A 25,020-nucleotide genomic window follows, 5' to 3' on the forward strand; every position below is an offset into this window, starting at 1 on the left:
ATAAATATCCAAACTATTATTTTATGTTTAGAAAACATTTCAAAATATTAACTATTATATAAAAAATTTATAGCTAATATATTATTATATAATAAAATTAATTCATTTATTAACATGCGGTTCATCAACGGTTGGTCCAATAACTCATTTATCCGGTCAATTCAGCGACCTGGTCAATCGTCAGATTCAGTGTCTAGGTTGGGTTTTAAAATCATGGTTTATAAGTTTTCTTTATATTTGATTTGACTATGGAGAATAGAGTCTCTATGATTCTCCATAGTCAACGATCTGTATCACTTTCATAAATTCGACCCACATGATCCGTATGACCAAAAATCTTAAACCCGCATCCACCCCGCCAAAATCTGTAGATAAACCGTCTTACTCGCGGGTAATAATAATTATATTAAAAACTAATTATTTTAATTATATATTAATATTTTAATTATATATTAATTATTTTAATTATATATTAATTATTAAAAATAATATTAAAATAATACACTATAACTAAAATTATATAAATATTTTATATGTTTATATATTTTTACGAAAAATAAAATTAAAAAAAAAAACTTTTTTTTTGAATTTACGGGTCAGTGAGTACCCGCGACTCATATTTGGTTGACCCGCACCCGTCCCGCTTAAACTAATCTTAACCCACACCCGCACTCGCAGTTTGAAAATTTTAAACCGATCGACCCGCACCCGCTCCACGGCAGATCAGACGGGGCGGAGCCCCCGGGATTTGAATTAAATTCTCAGCTCTACTAACCACTATCAAAAAGATCAGAAAATATCATTTTCATACATATTTTCATTTCATATTTTTAGAATATTTTATTTACTAAGATCATATAATAAATTATAAATTCAAGTAAAAATACAACATATGAACCCGGCGCGTAGCACCAGAATACCACTAGTTAGTTATAAATAGTAGGTATCCTTTGTATCGCTTACTTTATTATTTCGTTCTTCTTATTTAGTCAAACCGACATAGTACTTGTACAAATACGTCTTTATTTGTGTTGAAGTGAAAGATCAAGAATCAAAAGAAAGCTTTAGTCAGTCTTTCTCTCTCGCTTGTTGCTTCACATATACAGAATTAATTTTTTCATGATTTTAGGCCTAGTCAAAAAAGTTTGTAACTATTATATATTTTTAATAATAACCAGTTATGAAAACATGATGATTACAAATATCTCAGATAAACAAATTAATATTTGATACTATCTTATTTATTATTATATAAAAAAGTTCCATGATTTTTGATGAGTCAATTATGTTAATAAATATTTTTTAATAATATTTATATATTAGATAATATACAGTTTTAAGAAATGTATGATAATTATCATCCACATTATTTGATATAATTTTACTAATAATATATATATATATGTCATGAAAGGATTATCTCTATACTTTTTGGTATTAAAAAAGGTTATATAGGTGAAGGTTCTAAATAGGTCTTCGGACTGAAGACATTCTATAAAGAGAGTTATGACACAATTTATATCATTGCCGGTTGACTTTTTTCCAAAAAAAAATTATTATATTTTTGATTTTCAGCGCCTCAAAACTGAGAAATCAGGTTTAGACTGAGAAATCAGGGTTAGACGTTGTTGCTCTTACACGTATATGAGTGAGTGTTTGCCAGGGTTCTGTCCTACAGAACAGAGTGAAATACGTCTTAAGGCAAGGGCAGTACACGAGCACATGTTTTATAAGTGTGTTTTGATAATGGGTTTCTCTAACAGCGTTAGCATTAGTGGCGTCTTAATGGATAACATTACGTGTTTACGCCACCAAGTCTCTAATCATTTACAACAAACGATTCTTTTCTTGGACACAAAGGATGGTAGATTCAGCGTCATTTGGGGTGAGATATCACGTCGTTTACTCGCTGTTCCTTTCATGGACTTGAACGACGCAAAGCATGGGATAGTACAAATCCTATGAACTTGTGTGTTTCATATTCTTCTATACGTAATATCAACTTCGTCATGACTCTCCCGAAAATGTCAATTCAGTGGCACTGTGAAGCTTTTAAGCAGTGCGGTGCAACTCAATTGCAGCAGCCGCAACTTGAAGTTACTAGCCGACTGACGAATGCTCAAGAAGATTCAGGGACGTGAGCCAACCGGAAGGTTTTGAAGTCAAGGGACAAGAGAAGAAAGTATACAAGCTTAATAAAGCCTTGTATGGTCTAAGACATGCCTCGAGAGAATGGAATGCGAAGCTCAATAAGGTACTTGCGAAACTAAGATTCATAAGATGCTCGAAGGAGCCTTCCTTATATCACAAGAAAAAGAGAGGTCATCTACTACTCGTATGATTATCTTCTAATCACCGGGTCTGAGCAGTCTATAATCATCGAGTTTAAAACAGAGATGCCGAGTAACTTCGAGATGAGCGACCTTGGGCTATTAACCTTTGACTTTGGTATCGAAGTATGTCAAACAAAAGGAAGAATTACTCTGTCTCAGGAACGGTATGCAATGAAAATATTGGAAGAGACTGGCATCGACGAGTGTAATGCGGTTCACACTCCAATGGAGTTCGGTTTGAAAGTATCAAAGGCAGCGAACGAGGAGAGCATTGATGAGAAAGATTACAGGCGCAAGATTGGATGTTTGCGATATCTTCTTTACACACGGCCTGATCTAGCATTTAGTGTCGGCTTACTAAGCAGGTATATGCATAATCCTAAGGTTTCACATGGGGCAGCTCTAAAACAGGTCCTGAGATATTTAAAGGGAACGACAAAGGTTGGACTCGTATATGAGCATGCAGAGGCCATAAGGCTTGTAGGTTTTAGTGACTCAAGTCATAATATAGATGAGGATGATGGTAGAAGCACCACGGGACATATATTTTATTTGAATAATTGTCCAATTACTTGGTGTTCTCAGAAGCAAGAGACAGTAGCGTTATCATCATGTGAAGTTGAGTTCATGGCGGCGAAAGAAGCTGCTAAGCAAGCCATATGGCTTCAAGAACTTCTAGATGAGATCATTGAGAAACCAAGGCAACGAGTGGTAATCCCGCTGGACAATAAATCGGCAATAGCACTTACAAAGAACCCGGTCTTCCATTGTCGCAGTAAGCATATACACAAGCGCTATCACTTCATCCGTGAATGCATCGAGAATGAGCAGGTTGATGTCCAATACATTCATTCCAGGAAGAACAGAAAGCTGATATTCTTACTAAAGCTTTAGGAAGAATCAAATTCAAAGAAATAAAGGATTTAGTAGGAGTGCGAGATGTTGAAGAAGCCAACTTCAAATTTAAAGGGGAGAATGTTGAAGATAAATAGGGTTGGGAATTTTAATCATAACCCGCGGGTTCCATCTCGTTTGACCCGCTGCGAGGCGGGGTGCGGGTCGAGCGATTTCAAAAATTTGATATGCGGGTACGGGTGCGGGTCGTGATTAATTTAAGCAGGGCGGGTGCGGGTCAACCGGATATGAGTCGCGGGTCAACCCGCAAATTTAAAAAATGAATTTTTATTAAAAAAAAAAAATTCCAGAAAAAAAAATATTTTATTTAAAAGAAAACCCATTTTCGTAAAATATATAAAATATTTATATAATTTTAATTAGAAACACCTTATTTAATATTATTTTTAAAAAATAAATAATACATAATTAAAATAATTATTTATAATACAATTATTATTATCCGGGGGGCGGGCGGTTTACCCGCGGGTTTTATCGGGGCGGGTGCGGATATGAGATTATTGGTTTACGGGTCATGCGGGTTGGAATTTTTGAGTCGAAAAAATGACTAGACCCGCGGGTCGCGGGGCGGGTCGGCACGGGTTGTCCCGCGAACCCATGTCTGAAGATAAACATGAAGATAACTTAGAGTCTAAGCTACACCAATCCTAAGTGAGTTAGGATTAGGATAGTTATTCCCTAGGAGTTTAGGAGTATTAGAATCTATATAAGAGATGCAAGAGTGTTGCATATGGATTAAGAGTTTTATATTGTGTGCTATAGCAACCTAAAGCAAAAGTATGAGAAGAGGAGGAGAAGGATTTCATGTGTTGGATATGGTGAAACCGTTTTTGCCGTATCTACCAGAAGTGCAGAGTGCTTTTGAGAAGAAGAAAGTTCCATTGAGAGAGAAGGTCATCTATACCCTGACCAGTCTCTTCGTGTTTCTCGTTTGTAGTCAACTTCCGCTCTACGGTATCCATTCCACCACCGGTGCGGATCCGTTATACTGGATGCGTGCCATTCTCGCATCGAGCCGTGGCACCCTCATGGAGCTAGGTATCGGTCCCATCATCACATCAGGGCTCGTGATGCAGCTATTGACTGGCTCAAAGATTATTCAGGTCAACGATGAGGAGGATCATGCTCTCTTGAACGCTGCTCAGAAGCTTCTCGCCGTTTTGATCGCCTTAGGTCAAGCCGTGACATACGTCCTCTCTGGTATGTACGGTCCAGTTGCACAGCTCGGTGTGGGAAACGCACTTCTCATCGTTCTCCAGCTTGTCTTTGCCGGAGTCATCCTTCAGTGTCTTGACGAGCTTCTCCAAAAGGGCTATGGTCTTGGCTCCGCGATCTCCCTCTTCATAGCGACTAGCCTCTGCGAGAGCGTTATATGGAAAGCCTTTAGCCCCGTCACATTCATCAGACGGTCTGGACAGGAGTTCGAAGGCGCCTTGATCTCGCTCTTCCATAACCTGATAACCAAGTCAAGCATCCTACACGCTTTCTTCAGACAGAGCCTTCCAAACGTTACAAACTTGCTTGCAACAGTCTTGGTCTTCCTCATCGTCGTCTACTTCCAAGGCTTCCGCGTTGTATTACCTGTTAGGTCAAAGAACTCCCGACAAGGCGGGTACCCGATCAAGCTCTTGTACACATCCAACATGCCCATCATTCTCCAATCTGCTCTCGTCTCAAATATCTACTTCTTCTCTCAGCTTCTCTACAACAACTTCAGTGGGAGTTTCCTGGTGAACTTGCTGGGACAGTGGAGAGGATCCACACCAGTGGGTGGTCTCGCTTACTTGATCACAGCTCCATCAAGCCTAGCTGCTCATCCTTGCCACACACTCTTCTACATTGTCTTCATGCTCTCTACTTGTGCGTTTCTATCAAAGACATGGATTGAAGTCTCTGGGTCCTCTGCTAGAGACGTGACCAAGCAGCTCAATAAACAAGGGATGGGGATGGCTGGGCATAGAGACTCCAATCTGTACAAGGAGCTTAACCGCTACATTCCAACAGCAGCTGCCTTTGGAGGGGTGTGCATTGGTGCACTCACTGTTCTTGCCGACTTCACCGGAGCTATTGGCTCAGGGACTGGAATCTTGCTTGCCGTCACAACCATATATCAGTTTCTTGACACTTTTGACAAGGAACTAGCCACCGAGTCATGAAGCCTTCGCCACTACATATTGAAAATACATTAAACTCTTAGTTTAAGATTTAACTTGTTTTTATGTTTTTTTTTTGTCAATGCACATTCGTAAGATCTTGATCTTATCTGACATCAAAAATGGTTTATTGAGCTCATGATATACATATATCCTACGTTACAATCTTATTCTTCTTCATGGCATAAGTCACGAAATACTCCCAAAACCATACAATAGCTAGTTATTTTTAAAAGCATTCATAAATATGAAAGAAGATGATATTAAGAAAAATACGCAATGTGACACGTGATATTTTTTTTTTTTTTTTTTTTTTTTTTTTTTTTTTGCCGAATTTTCTTTTTTTTTTTTTTTTATAAAGGATATCATTTCTGAATTTAAAGGTTTGAAGTTTTACATCCCCAAATGTAAAAAACTTTTAAGGCAGAAGAAAATAAGAAGCAAAAGCCTTAATGAGAAGCTTCAAAATAACTCGTTAGACTTGAACTCTTCCAAACCAGATTGATAGATAAGATGCGGGTGGATGGCGTCTTGAGATTGTGGGTCGGTCCTCCTTGTCAAGAGAGTAGAGCTTCGCCCGAAGCTGGAGAGAGATGTCCCTGATAACCACCTGAGAAGGCTTTGAAATACTTGTGTGAAGTCTTGCATTTCTCTCCCTCCAAATGTGATAAATTGCAGCCTGGAAAATCAGAATCAAGACAGTCTTCACTCTGCATGAGATTTGGGTGTTTGTGATCACCGATACCACATCTTGAAGGCGATTAGGTAATTGAATTCCCAGTGTCCGAGTTAATCTCTGCCATATATGGCAAGAGTAATCGCAATCAAAGAACAAGTGATCCATTGTTTCATTTGAAACACCACAAAGGAGACATAGAGGAGAGACATCAATACCCCAAGAAATTAATCTATCTCTGGTCGTCATTCTCTCACGCAAAACGAGCCAGGTCATGAAAGAGTGTTTTGGGATTCTCTCCTTAGGCCAGACTGCCTTGAACCAAGTCACACGGGGAGGGTCCGGGTTCAGATCATTCCACACAAATGAAACCGAGAATTCCGTAGCCTGTCCCGTTCCGGGATCCTTCCAATTATACTGATCATCTTCCTCCAAAGATGTGTCTGGGGGTTCCATCGTTAGGATGTCACGCAGACTTCGCAAAATAGGGTGTCTGCTCCTTCTCGATATACTCCAAACACCATCTCTCACAGCTGAAGAGACTGAAGAATCAATGGGAATACCCGAAACCATAGGACCTTGAGGCCCAACCGCACTAATTAAAGGACCATGGTTTGTCCAGTCGTCATGCCAGAAGGAGGCCGACCTGCCAGAGATGAGTTGACAACGAATATAAGGTCTGATCATTTGCCGAAGAGACATTAGCCACTTCCAAATCCAACTACCCTGTGAAGAGGCATCATTTGTCCAGAACATATTATCTAAAAAGTAATGAGCTTTGATCCAGGCCACCCAAAGAGAATCCGAGCCTGAGAAGACTTTCCAGAGTAACTTGATCCCAGAAGCTGTATTTAAACCATTTAGCCTGCGAAGTCCCAAACCTCCACACTCTTTAGGGGTGCAAATGGAGACCCATGACACTTTTGCTCCTCTAGCAGAGTCAGTGGCACCTGTCCATAAGAAAGCATTGAGCATCTGCTCTAAAGTATCAAGACAGCCTTTCGGGAGAGGAAAAGCAGCAGCCCAGAATCTTATCATGTTGTATAAAACTGATTGAATTAACTCCAGTCGACCCGCAAAAGACAGATTCCTCGCCGTCCAGGAGGAGACTCTAGAGCGAATCTTATCTACAAGAGGCTGATACTCATGACGCCTTAACTTGTGAGGGAGAAGAGGCAGTCCCAAATACTTGACCGGTAAGGATCCTTGAGATATTCCGAAAGAATTTGCTGTAGAAGCCGGAAAACCGAATCAAATAAACGATATAATAAAAGCGAGATGTTAAGGAAAGAAACGATTGAACAGACGAAATGAAACCCGATAAGAAAACGTTCATGGAGTCGAGATATGATATCTCTTTCCTTAACTCTTTATATTCGCTCCGTAGTGAGACGGGACTGTACGAATATAGAGTCCCAGGATAAAACCATGGCGACGATTCACGCTTCACTCGTGAACGCCCTATCGAACTATAGACGCTACGAAAACTAAAGACTTACGCTAGGGGATTTTTGTTGTGATGAAAAATAAGTGAGTAATGAAGGAAGAGAGGAGGCGATATTTAAAGAGACGAAGACGACCCACTTCCCGCAACAGATGCTGCACGTGGGCGACGATCTCGCGGAAATCGAGGGAGTTGAGTTGAGAAACTTTCTCCGCAAGATCTTCTCTTTTGACTCGTTCTCATCTTTGGGCGAACTGATAAACGTCGTGTCGTTTTCAGACGAACACCGCACCGTTTACACATGAACGTCATGCCGTTTTTAAGAAATTAAATAGCAAAACGTTGAGCTTAACTTGGTCCAAAAAGAATAGTCTTAACGGGCCGGAGGCCCTCCACCAAGACCCAAGACCCAAGACCCAAGACCCAAGACCCAAGACCCAAGCCCAAGCCTAAGCCCAAGCCCAAGCCCACGCCCACGCCGAGCCCACGCCGAGCCCACGCCGAGCCCACGCCGAGCCCACGCCGAGCCGAGCCGAGCCGGACGGACGGCGGCGGCGGCGCGCGCGTGGGGAGCTCTTCCTTCCACTGAGCTGATTATCCTCTCATGTCTCAAAGACATATATATGCAACTCCATTTTGTCTCTCACAACCAATGTGGGACATTTGAGAAATACTCTCATTTAATCAAGTTTGGGCTTTATTATATCTCAGCCCAAGTTGATTTCTTTTCACAATTATTTGGTCCAACAATCCCCCACATGAATAGAAATCACTCTAAACATATGCAGAATAAATGCAGACTCGATAGACTCTAAAAAAATAAAACTTATTCTAATCCTGACTAGACTAGACATACTTATCGAGAGTGTTTGCGAAAAATTCACTGTGTTTGAGTAGGTGGCATTTTTAAGCCTTGAACCACTCATAGTTAATATCTGTCGGGTTTACTTTACCAGAAGGTGAACATGATGTCTTGAACCAACCGGTGTTTTATGTAGACCGAGACAACAGGCACAACGCAGCTTCATTTTCTCGTAGAACTTAGTTCTCTATTGTGTTCATTGTGGCCCTGAACTATTCCTGGTTTTCATGAGTGAACTTAGAGAATATAGCCTTGCATTCATTCTCCTAGAAACGGCCCCATTTCACACTCATTAGGTGATTGACCATGAAAAGTATTGAGTAATACTTCGCTTTAGAAGCTATGGAATCATTAAAAGCATATGCTTATCCTTCTCTCATTCGTTAGCACTTATCATCTTTAGGAGCTGGGATGAGACTACTTTGTCTCAAAGTGCTTTGGTTAGATTCTGCTTGATTTTGTTTTCCCTTTGAACCTACGTCTTGGGATCTCCAGTCATGATAGGTAGGGTTGCAGTCAAGCATCCTCATTAGTTATAGGCTTTAAACCCATTCCTTTTGATGATTTAGCAACAACATCTCGTGGCAAACCTTTAGTAAATGGATCCGCTAGGTTGTCAGCCGATTTGATGTAGTCTATTGTGATTACACCAGTTGAGATAAGTTGTCTAATGGTTTTATGTCGTCTTCTAATGTGACGAGATTTACCATTGTAGAGATTATTCTGAGCCCGAGCTATAGCTGATTGACTATCACAATGTATTCTTATAGCTGGTACAGGTTTCTCCCACATAGGAACATCTTCCAAAAAATTTCTAAGCCATTCAGCTTCTTCTGCTGCTTTGTCTAATGCTATGAACTCAGATTCCATAGTTGACCTAGCTAGCACTGTTTGTTTGGTAGATTTCCAAGATATTGCCGCTCCTCCTAGTGTAAAAACATATCCACTTGTGGATTTTGAGTTTTTAGAATCTGATATCCAGTTAGCGTCACTGTATCCTTCTAAAACTGCTGGTTCTTTACCATAGTGAAGCCCAAAATCTTTGGTGTAGCGCAAGTAATTGAGTACTCTCGTTATAGCTTTCCAGTGTGTATGACCTGGATTACTTGTATATCGACTAAGTACGTTTACTGCATGCGCTAGATCTGGTCTTGTACAATTGGTCAAGTACATGAGACTTCCGATCACACGTGCATACTCGTTTTGTGAAACCGCTTCACCTGAATTCTTTGTCAAGTGCATTTGGGGATCTAACGGAGTTTTTGCAGTACTATTAGAGTAGTTTTTAAATCTCTCTAATATTGTTTCAGCATAATGAGATTGAGTTAAAGTAATTCCATTTGGATTTCTTATGATTTTAACCCCGAGAATAACATCTGCTAATCCCAAATCTTTCATCTCAAATTTCCCTTTGAGCATGTTTTTTGTTTGATTGATAATGTCTTTATTGCTTCCAATAATGAGCATATCATCTACATATAAACATAACAAAACATACGCATTTTTGGTAATTTTGTAGTATATGCATTTATCACATTCATTAATTTTGAAACCATTTGACATCATTGTGTTGTCAAATTTTTCGTGCCATTGTTTAGGAGCTTGTTTAAGCCCATAAAGTGACTTTACAAGTCGGCATACTTTGTCTTCCTGTCCAGGAATGACATGACCCTCAGGTTGTTTCATGTAAATTTCTTCTTCTAAATCACCATTTAGAAAAGCTGTTTTTACATCCATTTGATGGATTTCTAAGTCTCTTAAGGCTGCGATAGCTATCATCGACCTTATAGATGTTATTCTGGTTACTGGAGAATATGTATCAAAATAGTCAAAGCCTTCCCTTTGTCGGAACCCTTGAACTACAAGCCTAGCTTTATATTTTCCACCAGGTTTTCGTGTCATTATCCATCTATTACCTAATGCTTTGCAGCCAGGTGGTAAATCCGTTACGTACCATGTGTAATTTTGCATGATAGAATCGAATTCACTTTTGACAGCTTCATTCCAAAACGGAGCTTCGGGTGAAGCCATAGCTTCTGCCAAAGTTTTTGGAACATTTTCTACTAGAAATGCCATTAGGAAATCATCACCAAAAGATTTCTCCTTTCGAGCTCTTTTGCTTCTCCGAGGTTCATCTTTTTCTTCATTTTCTGAGATATCATTTATAGAAACTTCAACGTTTGTCTCAATTTCTGAGTCCTTGTCGTTGTCTCTTTCTTCTCGAGTTCGTTTTGAACCATGTTTTTCCTTGTATGGAAAAATATTTTCGAAGAAAGATGCATTTCTAGACTCCATGACTGAATTTTTATGGATGTCTGATATTTCAGATTCATGTACCAGAAACCGATACGCAGTACTATTATGTGCATATCCGATGAAAATGCAATCCACTGTTTTAGGTCCAATAGTGACCTTCTTTGGTGGCGGTACTGCAACTTTTGCCAAGCACCCCCACACTTTGAGGTATTTATACGAAGGTAAATTACCTTTCCATAATTCATATGGAGTTTTGCCAGTTATTTTGTGTGGAATCTTGTTGAGGATATAATTAGTGGTAAGCAACGCTTCCCCCCACATGTTCTGGGGTGACCCAGATTCCTGCAACATTGCATTCATCATCTCTTTAAGAGTTCGATTTTTTCGTTCAGCAACTCCATTAGATTCTGGTGAATAAGGGGCTGTAGTTTGATGTATTATTCCATGTTCCTTACAAAATGAATTGAATGGACCATCATACTCGCCTCCTCTGTCGCTTCTAACTACCTTAATAGTTGTTTTAAGCTGATTTTCGACCTCGAGTTTAAATTCTTTGAATTTATCTAAGGTTTCATCTTTGCTATGTAAAAGATAAACATAACAATATTTTGTGCAGTCATCTATGAAGGTCACAAAGTACTTTTTCCCACCTCTAGTTGGCATGTATTTTAAATCACATAAATCAGTGTGAATTAAATCTAGAGGTTTATTAGTTCTTTCAACACGAGGTGAGGGCGTTTTTGTGAGCTTAGCCTGTACGCAAACTTCACATTTTTGTTTACTTGTTTTAAATTTGGGAATTAAATTTAAATTCATCAATCTTTGTATAGATTTATTATTTACATGGCCTAATCTTTCATGCCATATATTAAAAGACTCAACCAAATAAGCAACTGGCTCTTTCTTATTCATTGAAACTTTTGGAGCTACAATTTTCGGAGGGACGGTCATTACATTCAACTTGACCAGTCCATCCTTAACATACCCCTTTCCCAAATACATCCCATTCTTCCTAATCACGAGCTTATCCGCCTCAAAACTTGTGGCGAATCCATTCTTGCTGAGCAAGGTTCCCGAGACCAGGTTTTTCCTCATGTCAGGCACATGCTTCACATTTGTCAGAGTGACCTCACGTCCAGATGTCATCTTCAAAATCACATTGCCGCGTCCTTCAATCTTGGAGACTGCAGTGTTTCCCATCCTGAGCTTCTCCTGAGTCTTGCTTTTCTGATAGGTGCTGAACATCGCCCTATCAGTGCAAATGTGGGTGGTTGCACCAGTGTCATACCACCATTCCCTGGGGTTGTTGCTTTCAACCATGTTGGCTTCAGTCACCACAGCAACAAGATCCTCCTCAGTGAGATTTGCCTGAGCCTTCTCATCTTTGATCTTCTTGCGACACTCAGCAGTCTTGTGTCCCACTTTGTTGCAGTAGTGACACTTCCCCTTGAATCTCTCCACATTCGCATTGATTTCAATACCTTTGTTCTTGAAGTTTTTTCCAGTAGCCTTCAGTGCTGCAGCAGTTTTCGAAGGCTTTGCTGGAGAATGGGCGTGTGCCTTTCCTTTGCCTTTGTGCTCAGCCATGTTGACACTATGCTCCTTAGCATTGATCTTGTCAGCAATTCGGTTCCTGGATTCCATCTGAAGCCTCATGATAAGCTCCTCAAGGCCCATCTTCTTCTTCTTGTGCTTCAGGTAGTTCTTGAAATCCGCATAGCTTGGAGGAAGCTTTTCAATGAAGCTGAGAGTTGTGAATGTCTCGCAGATGGACATCCCTTCAGCTTTGATTTCATGGCAAATGAGCTGGAACGCTTCCACCTGATCCATGATGGGTTTTGAATCCACCATTTTGAAGTCATGAAATTTTGCAACCACATACTTCTGGCAGCCAGCGTCCTCACCTCTGTACTTCTTGTCAAGTGATCTCCATAGCTCCTTCGCCGTTGGAATGTCACAGTAGACACGGTACAATGGGTCAATGAGGCGACCCAAAATGTAGCCTTTGCAGACGAAGTCAGAATGCACCCAAATGTCAACACTTGCGAGAGTGTGCACATCATCAATCCCGTAAGGGACAAGGGGCTTGTCCTCCTGGATGAACTTGTCCAGCTTCATCGTTGTTAGGAAGAACATCATCTTCTTCTGCCATGTTTTGAAGTTTTTGCCATCAAACTGGTCTGGCATCAGTCCTTGAGTGAACAGGCTGGGCACAGACGGAGGAGTTGGTACTGCAACCGGACCACTTGAGGTTCCTAGACCTGAACCCGTTTGATAAAGGCCAGCACCGAACAAGCTACGGCGCGTGGTTTCATCAGCACTGTTTCCCGCAGGAAGGGTAGTGGTTGTTGTTGCTGCAGCGGTTGAGGAAGCAGGGATGTTTCCAGCGGTTGTCACACCAGATACATCAGTTGCAGCAACGTTGATTGGAGTTTGCACGATGGTAGTGTCAATGGGGGTGTTGTTTGCATCCGTCATTTTTCTGTTGAGAAAACATGAAAACGGATTAGAACTCCATTCAACAATAACAAATTATTATTAATATAATAATAAAAATAATAATCTAAATCGATTTTCATTTTTGGTGTTTGAACCAAATCATATCGATTTAAGTCTGAGAAAACGTTTTGCAAACTCGCTTAAAGCGTTCGCAGAAACCGTTTGTGTAGACTTTTAGATCGTTTCACAAACTCGCTTTATGAAGCGTTCGTGGAAACGATTCGAATACATAACGTTTTGAATAACAAAGTATCTTAAACGTTTCGCGGAAGTGCTAGAGAGCAGATCGCAAACACGTTTTTGAAACCGTTTACAAAACCTTAAAACCCGTTTCATAAATCGTTTTTCAATCCGATTAAAGCTTTAGACATAAAGCGATAAAGAGTTAAGATTGTAGAAGCCGGAAAACCGAATCAAATAAACGATATAATAAAAGCGAGATGTTAAGGAAAGAAACGATTGAACAGACGAAATGAAACCCGATAAGAAAACGTTCATGGAGTCGAGATATGATATCTCTTTCCTTAACTCTTTATATTCGCTCCGTAGTGAGACGGGACTGTACGAATATAGAGTCCCAGGATAAAACCATGGCGACGATTCACGCTTCACTCGTGAACGCCCTATCGAACTATAGACGCTACGAAACACTCTCGAAACTAAAGACTTACGCTAGGGGATTTTTGTTGTGATGAAAAATAAGTGAGTAATGAAGGAAGAGAGGAGGCGATATTTAAAGAGACGAAGACGACCCACTTCCCGCAACAGATGCTGCACGTGGGCGACGATCTCGCGGAAATCGAGGGAGTTGAGTTGAGAAACTTTCTCCGCAAGATCTTCTCTTTTGACTCGTTCTCATCTTTGGGCGAACTGATAAACGTCGTGTCGTTTTCAGACGAACACCGCACCGTTTACACATGAACGTCATGCCGTTTTTAAGAAATTAAATAGCAAAACGTTGAGCTTAACTTGGTCCAAAAAGAATAGTCTTAACGGGCCGGAGGCCCTCCACCAAGGCCCAAGGCCCAAGGCCCAAGCCCAAGCCCACGCCGAGCCGAGCCGGACGGACGGCGGCGGCGGCGCGCGCGTGGGGAGCTCTTCCTTCCACTGAGCTGATTATCCTCTCATGTCTCAAAGACATATATATGCAACTCCATTTTGTCTCTCACAACCAATGTGGGACATTTGAGAAATACTCTCATTTAATCAAGTTTGGGCTTTATTATATCTCAGCCCAAGTTGATTTCTTTTCACAATTATTTGGTCCAATATTTGCTAGCAGAGTTGCGGCTTCTCGATTGTTCCCATCGATAAAGACGCATGTTTTCCTCAAGTTTAAAGCCAGACCAGAGCTTCTTTGAAATGCCCTTAGTACCAAGAGAATACCCCTTAGTGACACGTGATATTATCTTACGTTTTTATCTAATCAAATAGATAGGGATTCGATCTACGTTGATTAACTAATAAAATTTCCAATTGTCACAAGTTTCTTTTGGCAACGCGGTTTATGAAATTGAAAGCCATTCTAGGGAATCACTCAAGTGTGATTTGGTCAATGATTGTCTATCACCGAAATACATATTCATCTAAATTAAGTTTTAAACCCTAAATAATTTTAACTTGATACTGGTGCAGTTATGAAACTGGAATCCTGCTTATATTGAGAAAATAGATATAGCATTCCAGAGAAAACAGTAAATGAAGGAGCATTCTTCGCTACTTTGCTTTTAGCAAAAAAAACTTTTAAGAGAAACACTAAACGCTATGAGACTAAAATGATGTGCGCGTACGAGTGCTCATAAGTCATAACAAAGTTTATTCATCTGAGTCTTATTATAATCTCTTTGTTTATGTGATCGACATTAGACATAGATTATGCATCGACTCAAAGGTTTAAGCTAGGCGAATATTCCGACGGAATAACATGCATGATGTTAACAAGATTCTTTGTCTTTTCATAGTTTATTTTTCCTTTTACTTTTCTTTTGCATATTATCCACTTCTAGATTAGGTCAAATATCCTTTTATAATTTATCTTTTGGGGTTTTCTCTATCAGTACATTTGATTGATCCACATATAAAAGTTACTCTTTCCTTTTTTTCCCCACAGCATTTTCGTAAGGTTACGCGTTTAAACTTGATCATTGCCGTTTCATATTTGTATCGAAAATATTATGACAAGCAAAATAAAACACGGGTTGGGACTGTAGAGAGAACATGTTCTTCATATTTCATCTTGGTATTGCCTTGTCTCTCTTTTTCGTTCTCAAAGCTGATATGCGTTTATTATTGATCTTTCATTTTTAAAGGACTGTTGCAATATTTTTTAAAAATAATTTATAACGGGAATAATTAAATAAATAAAAAAGAATAAAGTTGAAAGTTGAAAAAATAAATAAAGTAATTTGAAAAGGAGATGAATGAGCTGGCCACTACTTCATAAAGTTAAACGTTTTAGCTTTTAGAAATTTACATCAAATAAAATAAAAATACCATTTAGGAATGGAAAACAGAAATTTACACGCTAAATATGTTCCAACACCTAATGTGCGCAGTGCCCGTAGCTATATTTTAAATATTGTTAAACAGTACTAACTCTTAATCATATATTTTTTTGTTTTTATTTATGAATGCATTATTATTTCGGAATTATTCATTTCCAAACCAACTATTTTTCAAATATTTGTGTTGCGTAAAACTCTTTTTCACATGTTTATTTCTTCTATTTGATTTTTGTTTATTACTATCAGTAAACCTGTCGTCCTCTAATATAAATTTTGGTGGATAAATCAGTCAATGCGTTTTTATTAAAAAAGCTGATAATCTGTATTGCATATTGATATTCGAATTGAATTTTGAGCTACTTTATGATAACTAAAAGGACAAAATATAGTTTGGGTAGAAAATAAGAAAGTGGCAATGTCCGAAAAAAGAGAGTAAAAGATGATCATCTTTAATCAGGCGTCTAAAGCCTGATATTTTCATGTTAGCACGGCATGGGTTTGCAACTTTGCATAGCCTTTAGAGTTCTCTCAAGTTGTAGAATGTTTGACTAATGGTCGGATCTTATCCTATTCATGTTGTCGTACTTTCTTTTCTTTGTTCACTGAAAAGTTGCATATGGTGTTTAAACCTTTGCTTGGAATCATGTCACATGGATCTCTAGCCTCTATGTACAATTACGAGTCCTGACGTGTGTAGTCCAATCGATCCACACTTAATGGATCTCCAGCCTCTATGTATGATCTTGTTATATGCTTATCTTATCTTTGCCTACAAAACTAGCCACCGTAAAGTAAGGTGAAAGTGGAATGTCCGGTAATGAGCTTAAGAAATCTTCTAATCATTTTGAGCCGTTCATGGCATTGGAAGTTCTTAGAATGATCTTAGATATTTAGTTCAATTTTCGAGAAAAAACATTTTATTATTATGTAGTATACAATATAATAATTGTAATAGTGTTGAAAATGGAGGAAAGTGGAAATACCAGCGAGCAAAAGAGAGAAGATTGCAATTGTTATTTAAAGTAGAAACAAGACTTAAGGTGAAGACATCAATGTCGTTAGCAAGGAAGGGCCATTATCCTCTTTACGACAAAAATATTAGTAGGTTTCTGATGTGTAAAACTGTCTTAAAGACATTTTTCTGAAAAAGACTCCCCTAAAAAATAAAGCTATATTTGACGAGATTTTTCTATCATCTGAAGAAAGACAAAACAGATATTTTGAAAAAAAAATTATTTTTGAAATTAAAAAAAAAGACAAAATAAATTGGGACAAAATATTTATGCTTAAAAGAAAAAAAATATTTTTTGAAGCTGACAAAAAAAGACAAAATAACTATTTTTGAAATTAAAAAAAAAATAAAAAATAAAGAGCCGTCAGATTGGGACAATCATTTTCTTGGCATTTAAGCAAAAAAAAAGAAAAAACTAAATACACCACCAAGCTTGAGTCCCATGACTCAGGGAAAATCCAAAAGCAATGCCTTAATTAGTATTTAGTAGGTTTTATGGTTTGTTTCGGTTTATTTAGTTATTGATTTTTCAGTTTCGTTTCAATTGAATTGGACCATGCATTTTATTTCCCCTATTAGTGTGCTATGTACATTTTCCATTTAATTTTATGAAAGATTTTCAATATATAATATTTCTGAATGTGAATAATATGAATTCCACAAACTTTTACCTTTTAACTCCATTTCAAGTGTTTTACATAAAGTTAGATGCTATTGAAGAAATGTTCGAGAAATCGATGAATGTGCAGCAAGTTTATCAGAATGATGTATTACTAAGGAAATTTGTCAATAAGTTGCAAGACATTTGATCCATACTTCTCCGTGGAAAACAAAATATTCATAAATCTCAAAAGTATTGCCAAATCATAAAGCAAATCACGTTCAAAGACTTGTTCAAAGCATTAGTTTCAGTAACACTCAAAGATTAAGAAAACTTCTTCTTATTAGCTTAAGAAACTTAGCTCAAAACTTAAGTCCTCACAACACAATCTCTAAATCTCACGTTGACTGCAAATATATTTGCAAGTCTTATATAGAGATATGATTTAACCTACAACACGCTTTGTTATATTAAATAGATAAACATGAAACCGACTCCTTATCTCCTAAGATTACTCGATCTTCCTTTATCTTCTGATCCACGCAATCTTCAAGATTATCCACAACATTCACCCCCTTAATCTTGAAGTGAGTGTTCTTCACATCTTGAACACCAACTAGCTCCCGCATCTCTTTGAATTTGATTCTACCCAATGCCTTGGTTAGAATATCAGCTTTCTGCAGAGTTTCTGCAATGTGTTCCACCACGACCTGATCATTGTCAACGCACTCTCTGATGAAGTGATACCTCTTACGAATATGTTTACTGCGCCCATGAAATACATGGTTCTTCGTCAGAGCAATCGCAGACTTGTTGTCCAGTCTTATCACCACTTTCTTGCTCACATTCTCGAGTACTTCCTCCAGCAACTCACTCAACCAAATGGCTTGCTTAGCTGCTTCAGTGGCTGCCATGAATTCTGCTTCGCATGAGGACAAAGCCACTGTTTCCTGTTTAGACGAGCACCAAGTGATCAAGCAATCATTCAAGTAAAACAAGTGACCTGTTGTGCTCCTCACATCATCAATATCCACGTTGTGTGAGCTATCAGAGTAACCTATTAGCTCGGAGCGGTTTGTCCTTAGGAACGTCAAACCAAACGAACACGTCCCTTTGAGATATCGAAGAATCTGCTTCAAAGCAACACTGTGACTCTCCTTAGGATCGTGCATGTATCTGCTCAGAACCCCAACAGCAAAAGCCATGTCTGGACGAGTATGTAGAAGATAGCGTAGACAACCAATAATCCTTCTGTATTCCTTCTCGTCTACACTTCTCTCTTCTTGAGCCTTAGACAGCTTCAAACCAGCATCCATAGGAATCTGTACTGGATTACACTCTGTCATATTAGTCTCCTCCAGAATTCTCTTTGCATAGCTCTCTTGCTTCAGCGTAATTCCTCCATCAAACTGCACAACTTCAATTCCCAAGTAGTAGGTGAGCAAGCCGAGATCGCTCATATCAAACTTCAACGACATCCCTGCTTTGAACTCTGTTATCATCTTCAACTTCGAGCCAGTGATGAGCAAATCATCCACGTATACAGCAACCAGAAGTAAATCATCTTCTTTTCTCTTTATATATAGCGACGGTTCCTTGCTGCACTTAACAAACTCGAGCTCCTTAAGTACCTTGTTCAACTTTTCATTCCAGGCCCGCGGTGCCTGCTTTAAACCATATAATGCTTTCTTTAGTTTGTAGACTTTGCTTTCACTTCCTTTGACGACAAACCCCTCTGGTTGGCTGACATATACAACCTCCTTTAGATCTCCATTCAAGAATGCAGTTTTAACATCTAAGTGATGAACTTGCCAACCGTTTGAAGCTGCTAATCCAATGATAAACCTCACTGTTTCAATACGTGCTACTGGAGCAAAGACCTCCTCGTAGTCAACTCCATGTCTTTGAATGTACCCTTTAGCCACGAGCCTTGATTTGTGCTTGTTTATCGTACCGTCAGAGTTGCGTTTGATCTTGAAAACCCACTTAAGACCAATAGCTTTAGCTCCTTGAGGCAAGTCCACCAGTTCCCAAGTATTGTTTTTGACAATCGAGTCAATCTCATCTGCACATGCATCCTTCCATACTTGTTCCTCAATAGCCTCATTAAAGTTCCAGGGTTCGTCATTGATGAGAAGAAGCAGTCTCTCTCCCTCAACTTCAGCCATATAGTCATAGTCGTCTAGATAACTAGGACGTTTACTAACTCTCGTGGATCTTCTTAACAAGTCTTGTACTTGCTCTGTATTAGACAAGGGCTGCTCTGTTTCGTTGTCCTGTATCTGCTCTGTTTCAGACAGAGGCTCCTCTGCTTCGTCTTCCACTTCCTCCTTAACACTCGTAACTCTGTTTTCAGGCTCTGTTTCCACTTCTTCCTGTTGGATACCATTATTGCCGTAAACTCCGAGAGCAATTCTAAACATACCAGGTTGCTCTTCTCCAATGTCTGAAGTATCATTCCAATTCCATCCTTTGCTTTCATCAAATACAACATCACGACTCACCACCACCTTTCGAGAAGTAGGATCAAACAGCCTGTACGCCTTGGAGCCGGGTTCTGTTCCCAAGTTTACCAGCACTCTGCTTCGATCATCAAGCTTCTTCAGATGCTGCTTCTCCGGTTTAGCATATGCTAGACATCCAAACACCCTCAAATGCTCAACGTTTGGTTTCTTTCCCTTGAGAGCCTCGTAAGGTGTCTGCGACTCTAAGCTTCTTGTTGATACTCTGTTAATCAGGTAAGTGGAATGTCGAGTTGCTTCTCCCTAGAGATAATTGGGCACAGACATGTGCTTGAGAATGCTTCTGGTCATCTCAAGAAGAGTCTTGTTCCTTCGTTCTACTACGCCGTTTTGTTGAGGAGAGTATGGAGCAGTGAGGTGTCGAGTGATCCCTGAAGTCTCGCAGAACTCTCTGAACTCGTTAGAAGTAAATTCTCCCCCCCTATCAGTTCTGAGAGTTCTAATCTTCTCTTTTGTTTCTCCTTCTACGACTGCCTTGAACCGTTTAAATTTCTCAAACGCCTCACTCTTTTCTTGCATTAGTATTGACCACATGTAACGACTATGATCATCAATCAGAACAAATATGTAACGACTCTTCCCTGCAGTTTTCGGTGTGATGGGACCACATATGTCTCCGTGAATAAGCTCAAGTATCTTTGTTGCTCTAAAAAATGTTGCATTCGGGAAAGGCTGTCTGGTCTGTTTTCCAAGTAAACATGCGGTACAAGTCTCTTTATCAATACTCAGCTCTGGTATTCCTATGGTCAGTTGCTTCTTTATCATTGCCTTTACTGTATTAACTCCAACATGACCCAAGCGAGCATGCCATCTGCTGTAGTCGTTTAAAACAGAAGCTTAAAAACAGATAGTAGGTACAATATCCATTGATACCTTGTACAGACGATTCGGTGATCTCTTCGCCCTAACAATCAGATTTCCTTCTTTATCATGTAGTGTGAGATCTCCTTCCTTCATCCTCACTTCACACCCAGCCTCTGTGGCTTGACCAAAGCTAATAATATTACTCTTCAAGTCCGGTATGTAGTATACATCTGCTAGTATCTTCTGTGTCCCATTTTGGCTCACAAACAATATTGAGCCTTTGCCTTTGATGTCAATTCTAGAGTCGTCTCCGAACCGAACCTTCCCAGTTACACTCTCATCCATTGACTTGAAATAATCTCTTATACCAGTCATATGGTTGCTAGCCCCATTGTCAAGATACCACACTATGTTACTGTCATTCTCACACTCAAACTCCTTCGGCTTCACATTCTTCTCATTCAAGAAAACCATCTCGTGTAGCAAAAGTGTATCAGCCTCCTGTGTCTCGTCATTCTTTGCTTCATATGCTTCCTGTAGTTTCAGCAATCTATCAGGACAGGATGACGCAAAGTGTCCTGCTTTATCACATCTGAAGCAAATGATCTTCGAGTAATCAATGTCTCTTCCATTTCTTCCACGACCTCGTCCTCTACCATAGGACCTTCCTCCACGACCTCTGCCTCTATAGTCTCCATAGGGTTGACTACCTTGTGAATCAGAAGAAGCATACATCAGTTTAGTTTGATCTCCTTGTGTATCTTCTTCTTCCCCACTAATCCTCTCTTCATAGGCCTTCATTCTCCCAACTACATCCTCAAAAGTAGTCTCTTTTAGGTTCAGAAGTTGTTCCAGAGAAGCTACCATATGTATGTACTTCTTCCTCGGTAAGCTTTTGAGAAACTTTTTCACCAGCTTTGACTCTTCTATTGTTTCTCCTAAAGCAATCGATCGAGAAGATAACTCTGATAGCTTGCCCACGAAGTCATCAATCTTATCATTATCTTTCATCCTCAGACGATCAAATTCTTCACTTAGCGTTTGCAGTCTCGCTTCTCTGACTCTGTCTGCCCCAACGTGTCTTGCTTTAATGGCGTCCCACACCTTCTTCGCCGTGTCGAGCTCTCCTACTTGTAGAACAAGTACTTCGGGAATCGACTGGAAAATCAATGCAACCGCCATGTTATTCTTCTTGTTCTCCGTCGACTCTGTTTCTACCAGTTCCCAGACTTCATGAACTTTAAGGAGAAGCTTCATCCTAATAGACCAGACCGTATAGTTTGTGGCTGTAAGCATAGGACAGTTTATGGTCGATGATGAAGGTTCCTTAGGTTTGTTGACTATGGTCGATAAATCTCCCATGGTTGATGAAATCAGTTAGGCTCTGATACCAAATATTGTTGTAACAGTTTCAGTAAGACTCAAAGATTAAGAAAACTTCTTCTTATTAGCTTAAGAAACTTAGCTCAAAACTTAAGCCCTCACAACACAATCTCTAAATCTCACGTTGACTGCAAACATACTTGCAAGTCTTATATAGAGATATGATTTAACCTACAACACGCTTTGTTATATTAAATAGATAAACATGAAACCGAGTCCTTATCTCCTAAGATTACTCGATCTTCCTTTATCTTCTGATCCACGCAATCTTCAAGATTATCCACAACAAGCATGTCTCCGCGATATTTAGTAGAGAACTCACATCTAACAAGTGGGTTGAAAGCTCAAAGAGCTATAAGACCAATATATATGTTCAACTCTATGAAAATCAACCAAAAAAGGTGGCAAACTCATTTTAAGCACTTTTTAATACTTTTTTTTTTCAATTATCAAAAAGATATATAAATCGTATTATATATAACGTTACCTAAAAACTGAAATCAAGAAGAAATTCTATTAAAAAAAGATAGACAAAAGAGAGGAAAGAAATAAAATAAAGAGTAGCCGATAGTTTTCATAGTAACTTGTCTATAAATAGAGACACTCAAAGTCTCAAACCCACAGATTTAAGCACATTTGACACTCTCCCACTCTCTTCCTCTCTAAAATCGTCTGTGTTCATTTACTTGTTTCTCTTCGTCTCTCTCTCTTTCTCACTAGAATAATGGGAATCGTGGATGACAGTAGCAAGACACTATGGGGAAGCATGAACCTAGGTTCTTCACGTTACGCTCTTAACGGCAAAATCATGCTCGCTTTCGTTATCATCCTCTTCCTCGCCGTCATCTTCATCCTCTGTTTCCACAGCTACGCCAGATGGTTATTCCGACGTCAAAACCGTCGTATTCGCCGCCGTATCACTGCTCATCTCCGATCTCTATCCGCCTCTCAATCCTCCTCCCTCTCTCCTCTCGATCCGACTGTGCTCGAGAAGATCCCGATCTTCGTCTACTCCGTTGAAACCCACAAATCTCCGCCAGAAGAGTGCTCCGTTTGCTTGTCTGAGTTCGAAGAAGAAGACGAAGGACGTGTCCTCCCCAAATGCGGCCACGTCTTCCACGTTGACTGTATAGACACGTGGTTCCGGTCGAGATCTAGCTGTCCGCTTTGTAGAGCTCCGGTTCAATCCGAGCAGTCGGTTACTGAATCCGGTTTGATGAATTCAGAACCGGTTGCTCCCGTATTGCCATCGGTTAAACCAATTGAGGATACCGAAGCCGGAAGCTCGTCTTCATCGGACGAGTCCGATTCATCGACGCCGTCTTCGTCCTCTGGTTCGCCGCTGAGGTTCCCGGCGGAAGCTTGCGAGAGGGAACCGATTGATTTAGTCGGTATACTTGTTGAGATTCCCAGGGAATTTGACGCTTCTAACTCGGGTTTACCCGGTGACAACGGATCTCATACTCGGGTTTCGATGAAGAGGCTATGGAGTATTTAATAACTTCCCTCACTCGGAAATATTTGATACTGAAGAGTCCGACCCGGTAATTGGGGAACCCGGGTGGGCAAGAGTTCGGATTTGTAATGATCGGATAACCGGTTTCTAAGAGATGGAGGCAAATTTGTATTACTGGCGTATTTGAAGACACGTGGCGGTTTTGACTATCCACGCGGCAATTCGGTCCACGTGTAGCGGGCTATTTGGTTAATGTATATACCAGACGGTGTCGTTTAAGTGCAGAAGCAAAGCAATCGGTAATCGCGAAGCGAAGCTCTCCCGCCAAAACGATTCTCTACGTTCCTTTGTTCTCTCTTTAAATGGTTGGTTACATAGTTGTAATCCAACGGTTCAATTATGCCATTTGGTCGAGATTTATTTTATCATAGTCACTTTGTAAATAATTTTGTTCATTATTAACCGCATATTAGCCTTAATTGTTTCTAAGCCTTATTATTCACTATTTCATTTACCCTTTTTGTTCAAATGTTGTTTCCATTGTACAAACTGTCGGGCACGCATGTAATTCGTGTGCTAAGAAAACGCATATACATTGTGCACCATTCAAGTCATTGCTGAGCCTAAATAAGAATGTTTTTTTTTTGTAACTTAGGCACCTAAATAAGAAGGGCCGTAGGATGGAGTTAAATAGAATTTATATACAACGAATGTGGTATTGGTAGGACCGTAGGATGGAGTTTTGACACATTGACACGTCCTAAAACTGACGTGGTCACAAAGACTCTGACTGGGGGACCATCTGATTAACTCTCATAGTTATTGTAATAAACTCATTATAATAACGATGCATGCACCTTTCAGTCTTAAAAGCTATTCCTAGCGCACATTTCTCCAATTTTCAAATTGTTTTGTGGGGACGAATGACCAACTTTATTATAAGGAATATTGACATACCATGTCGACCAATTTTTGTTTGTAAAAAGTATTGGACTCTCTTCTTTTCATTCTATAATCCACACTATTGTTTAAATGAAAACATTCAGATACCTAAATCGATATTTGCAATTAACAAATTTCAGGACTGTAGCCCAGTGATGCGGTTTGAGTTCGGTATATAAAGATTATGATTCTATAGATCTGATTTCGTAAAGAAAATAACAGTTGTTGGAAAAAAAACGTTTTAGATCAATAGCACGTTATGTCTAGTATGTGTTAGTACTGTTGATGTACCTCGCTAAACACATATTTAAAGAGAGCATAATCAAATCGTTGGTTAAATTAGCATAAAAACACTGAACTTGTAGCCCTTTAATTTTTACAAAAAAGAAAAAACACTGAACTTGTCTGCAATATAAGAATTAATACGATTATATGATCTGAACATTTTATCCGTTAAATTTATTTGATTCGTTAGATTCGAAATGTCCAGATATCCATAAGTTTTTGAATCAAAATAAATATTAAAATCAATATTCGTTAAAAGCGGAACAAATCACAAATACTAAAAAATAAGAGGCGAATGTCCGATATGTGCTGACTTCTATACAGATAGATGTATATTTATAACTAAACATATAGTTTTAAATGTATTTATCCT

At 39.3% G+C, this 25,020-nt stretch overlaps 2 protein-coding genes across 2 annotated transcripts; both read left to right on the forward strand.

Annotated features, from left to right (window-relative positions):
• Window positions 1-3,975: 3,975 nt before the first annotated feature.
• Window positions 3,976-5,534, forward strand: LOC108832365 (uncharacterized). The gene has a single exon (XM_018605854.2). The coding sequence runs from the start codon at window positions 4,028-4,030 to the stop codon at window positions 5,402-5,404; it is 1,377 nt and encodes a 458-aa protein (XP_018461356.2). The 5' UTR covers window positions 3,976-4,027; the 3' UTR covers window positions 5,405-5,534.
• A 16,963-nt stretch (window positions 5,535-22,497) lies between these two features.
• Window positions 22,498-23,936, forward strand: LOC130497559 (RING-H2 finger protein ATL5-like). The gene has a single exon (XM_056990458.1). The coding sequence runs from the start codon at window positions 22,689-22,691 to the stop codon at window positions 23,460-23,462; it is 774 nt and encodes a 257-aa protein (XP_056846438.1). The 5' UTR covers window positions 22,498-22,688; the 3' UTR covers window positions 23,463-23,936.
• Window positions 23,937-25,020: the final 1,084 nt, after the last annotated feature.

Source organism: Raphanus sativus, chromosome 7 (genome assembly GCF_000801105.2).
Source record: "Raphanus sativus cultivar WK10039 chromosome 7, ASM80110v3, whole genome shotgun sequence".
NCBI lineage: Eukaryota > Viridiplantae > Streptophyta > Magnoliopsida > Brassicales > Brassicaceae > Raphanus > Raphanus sativus.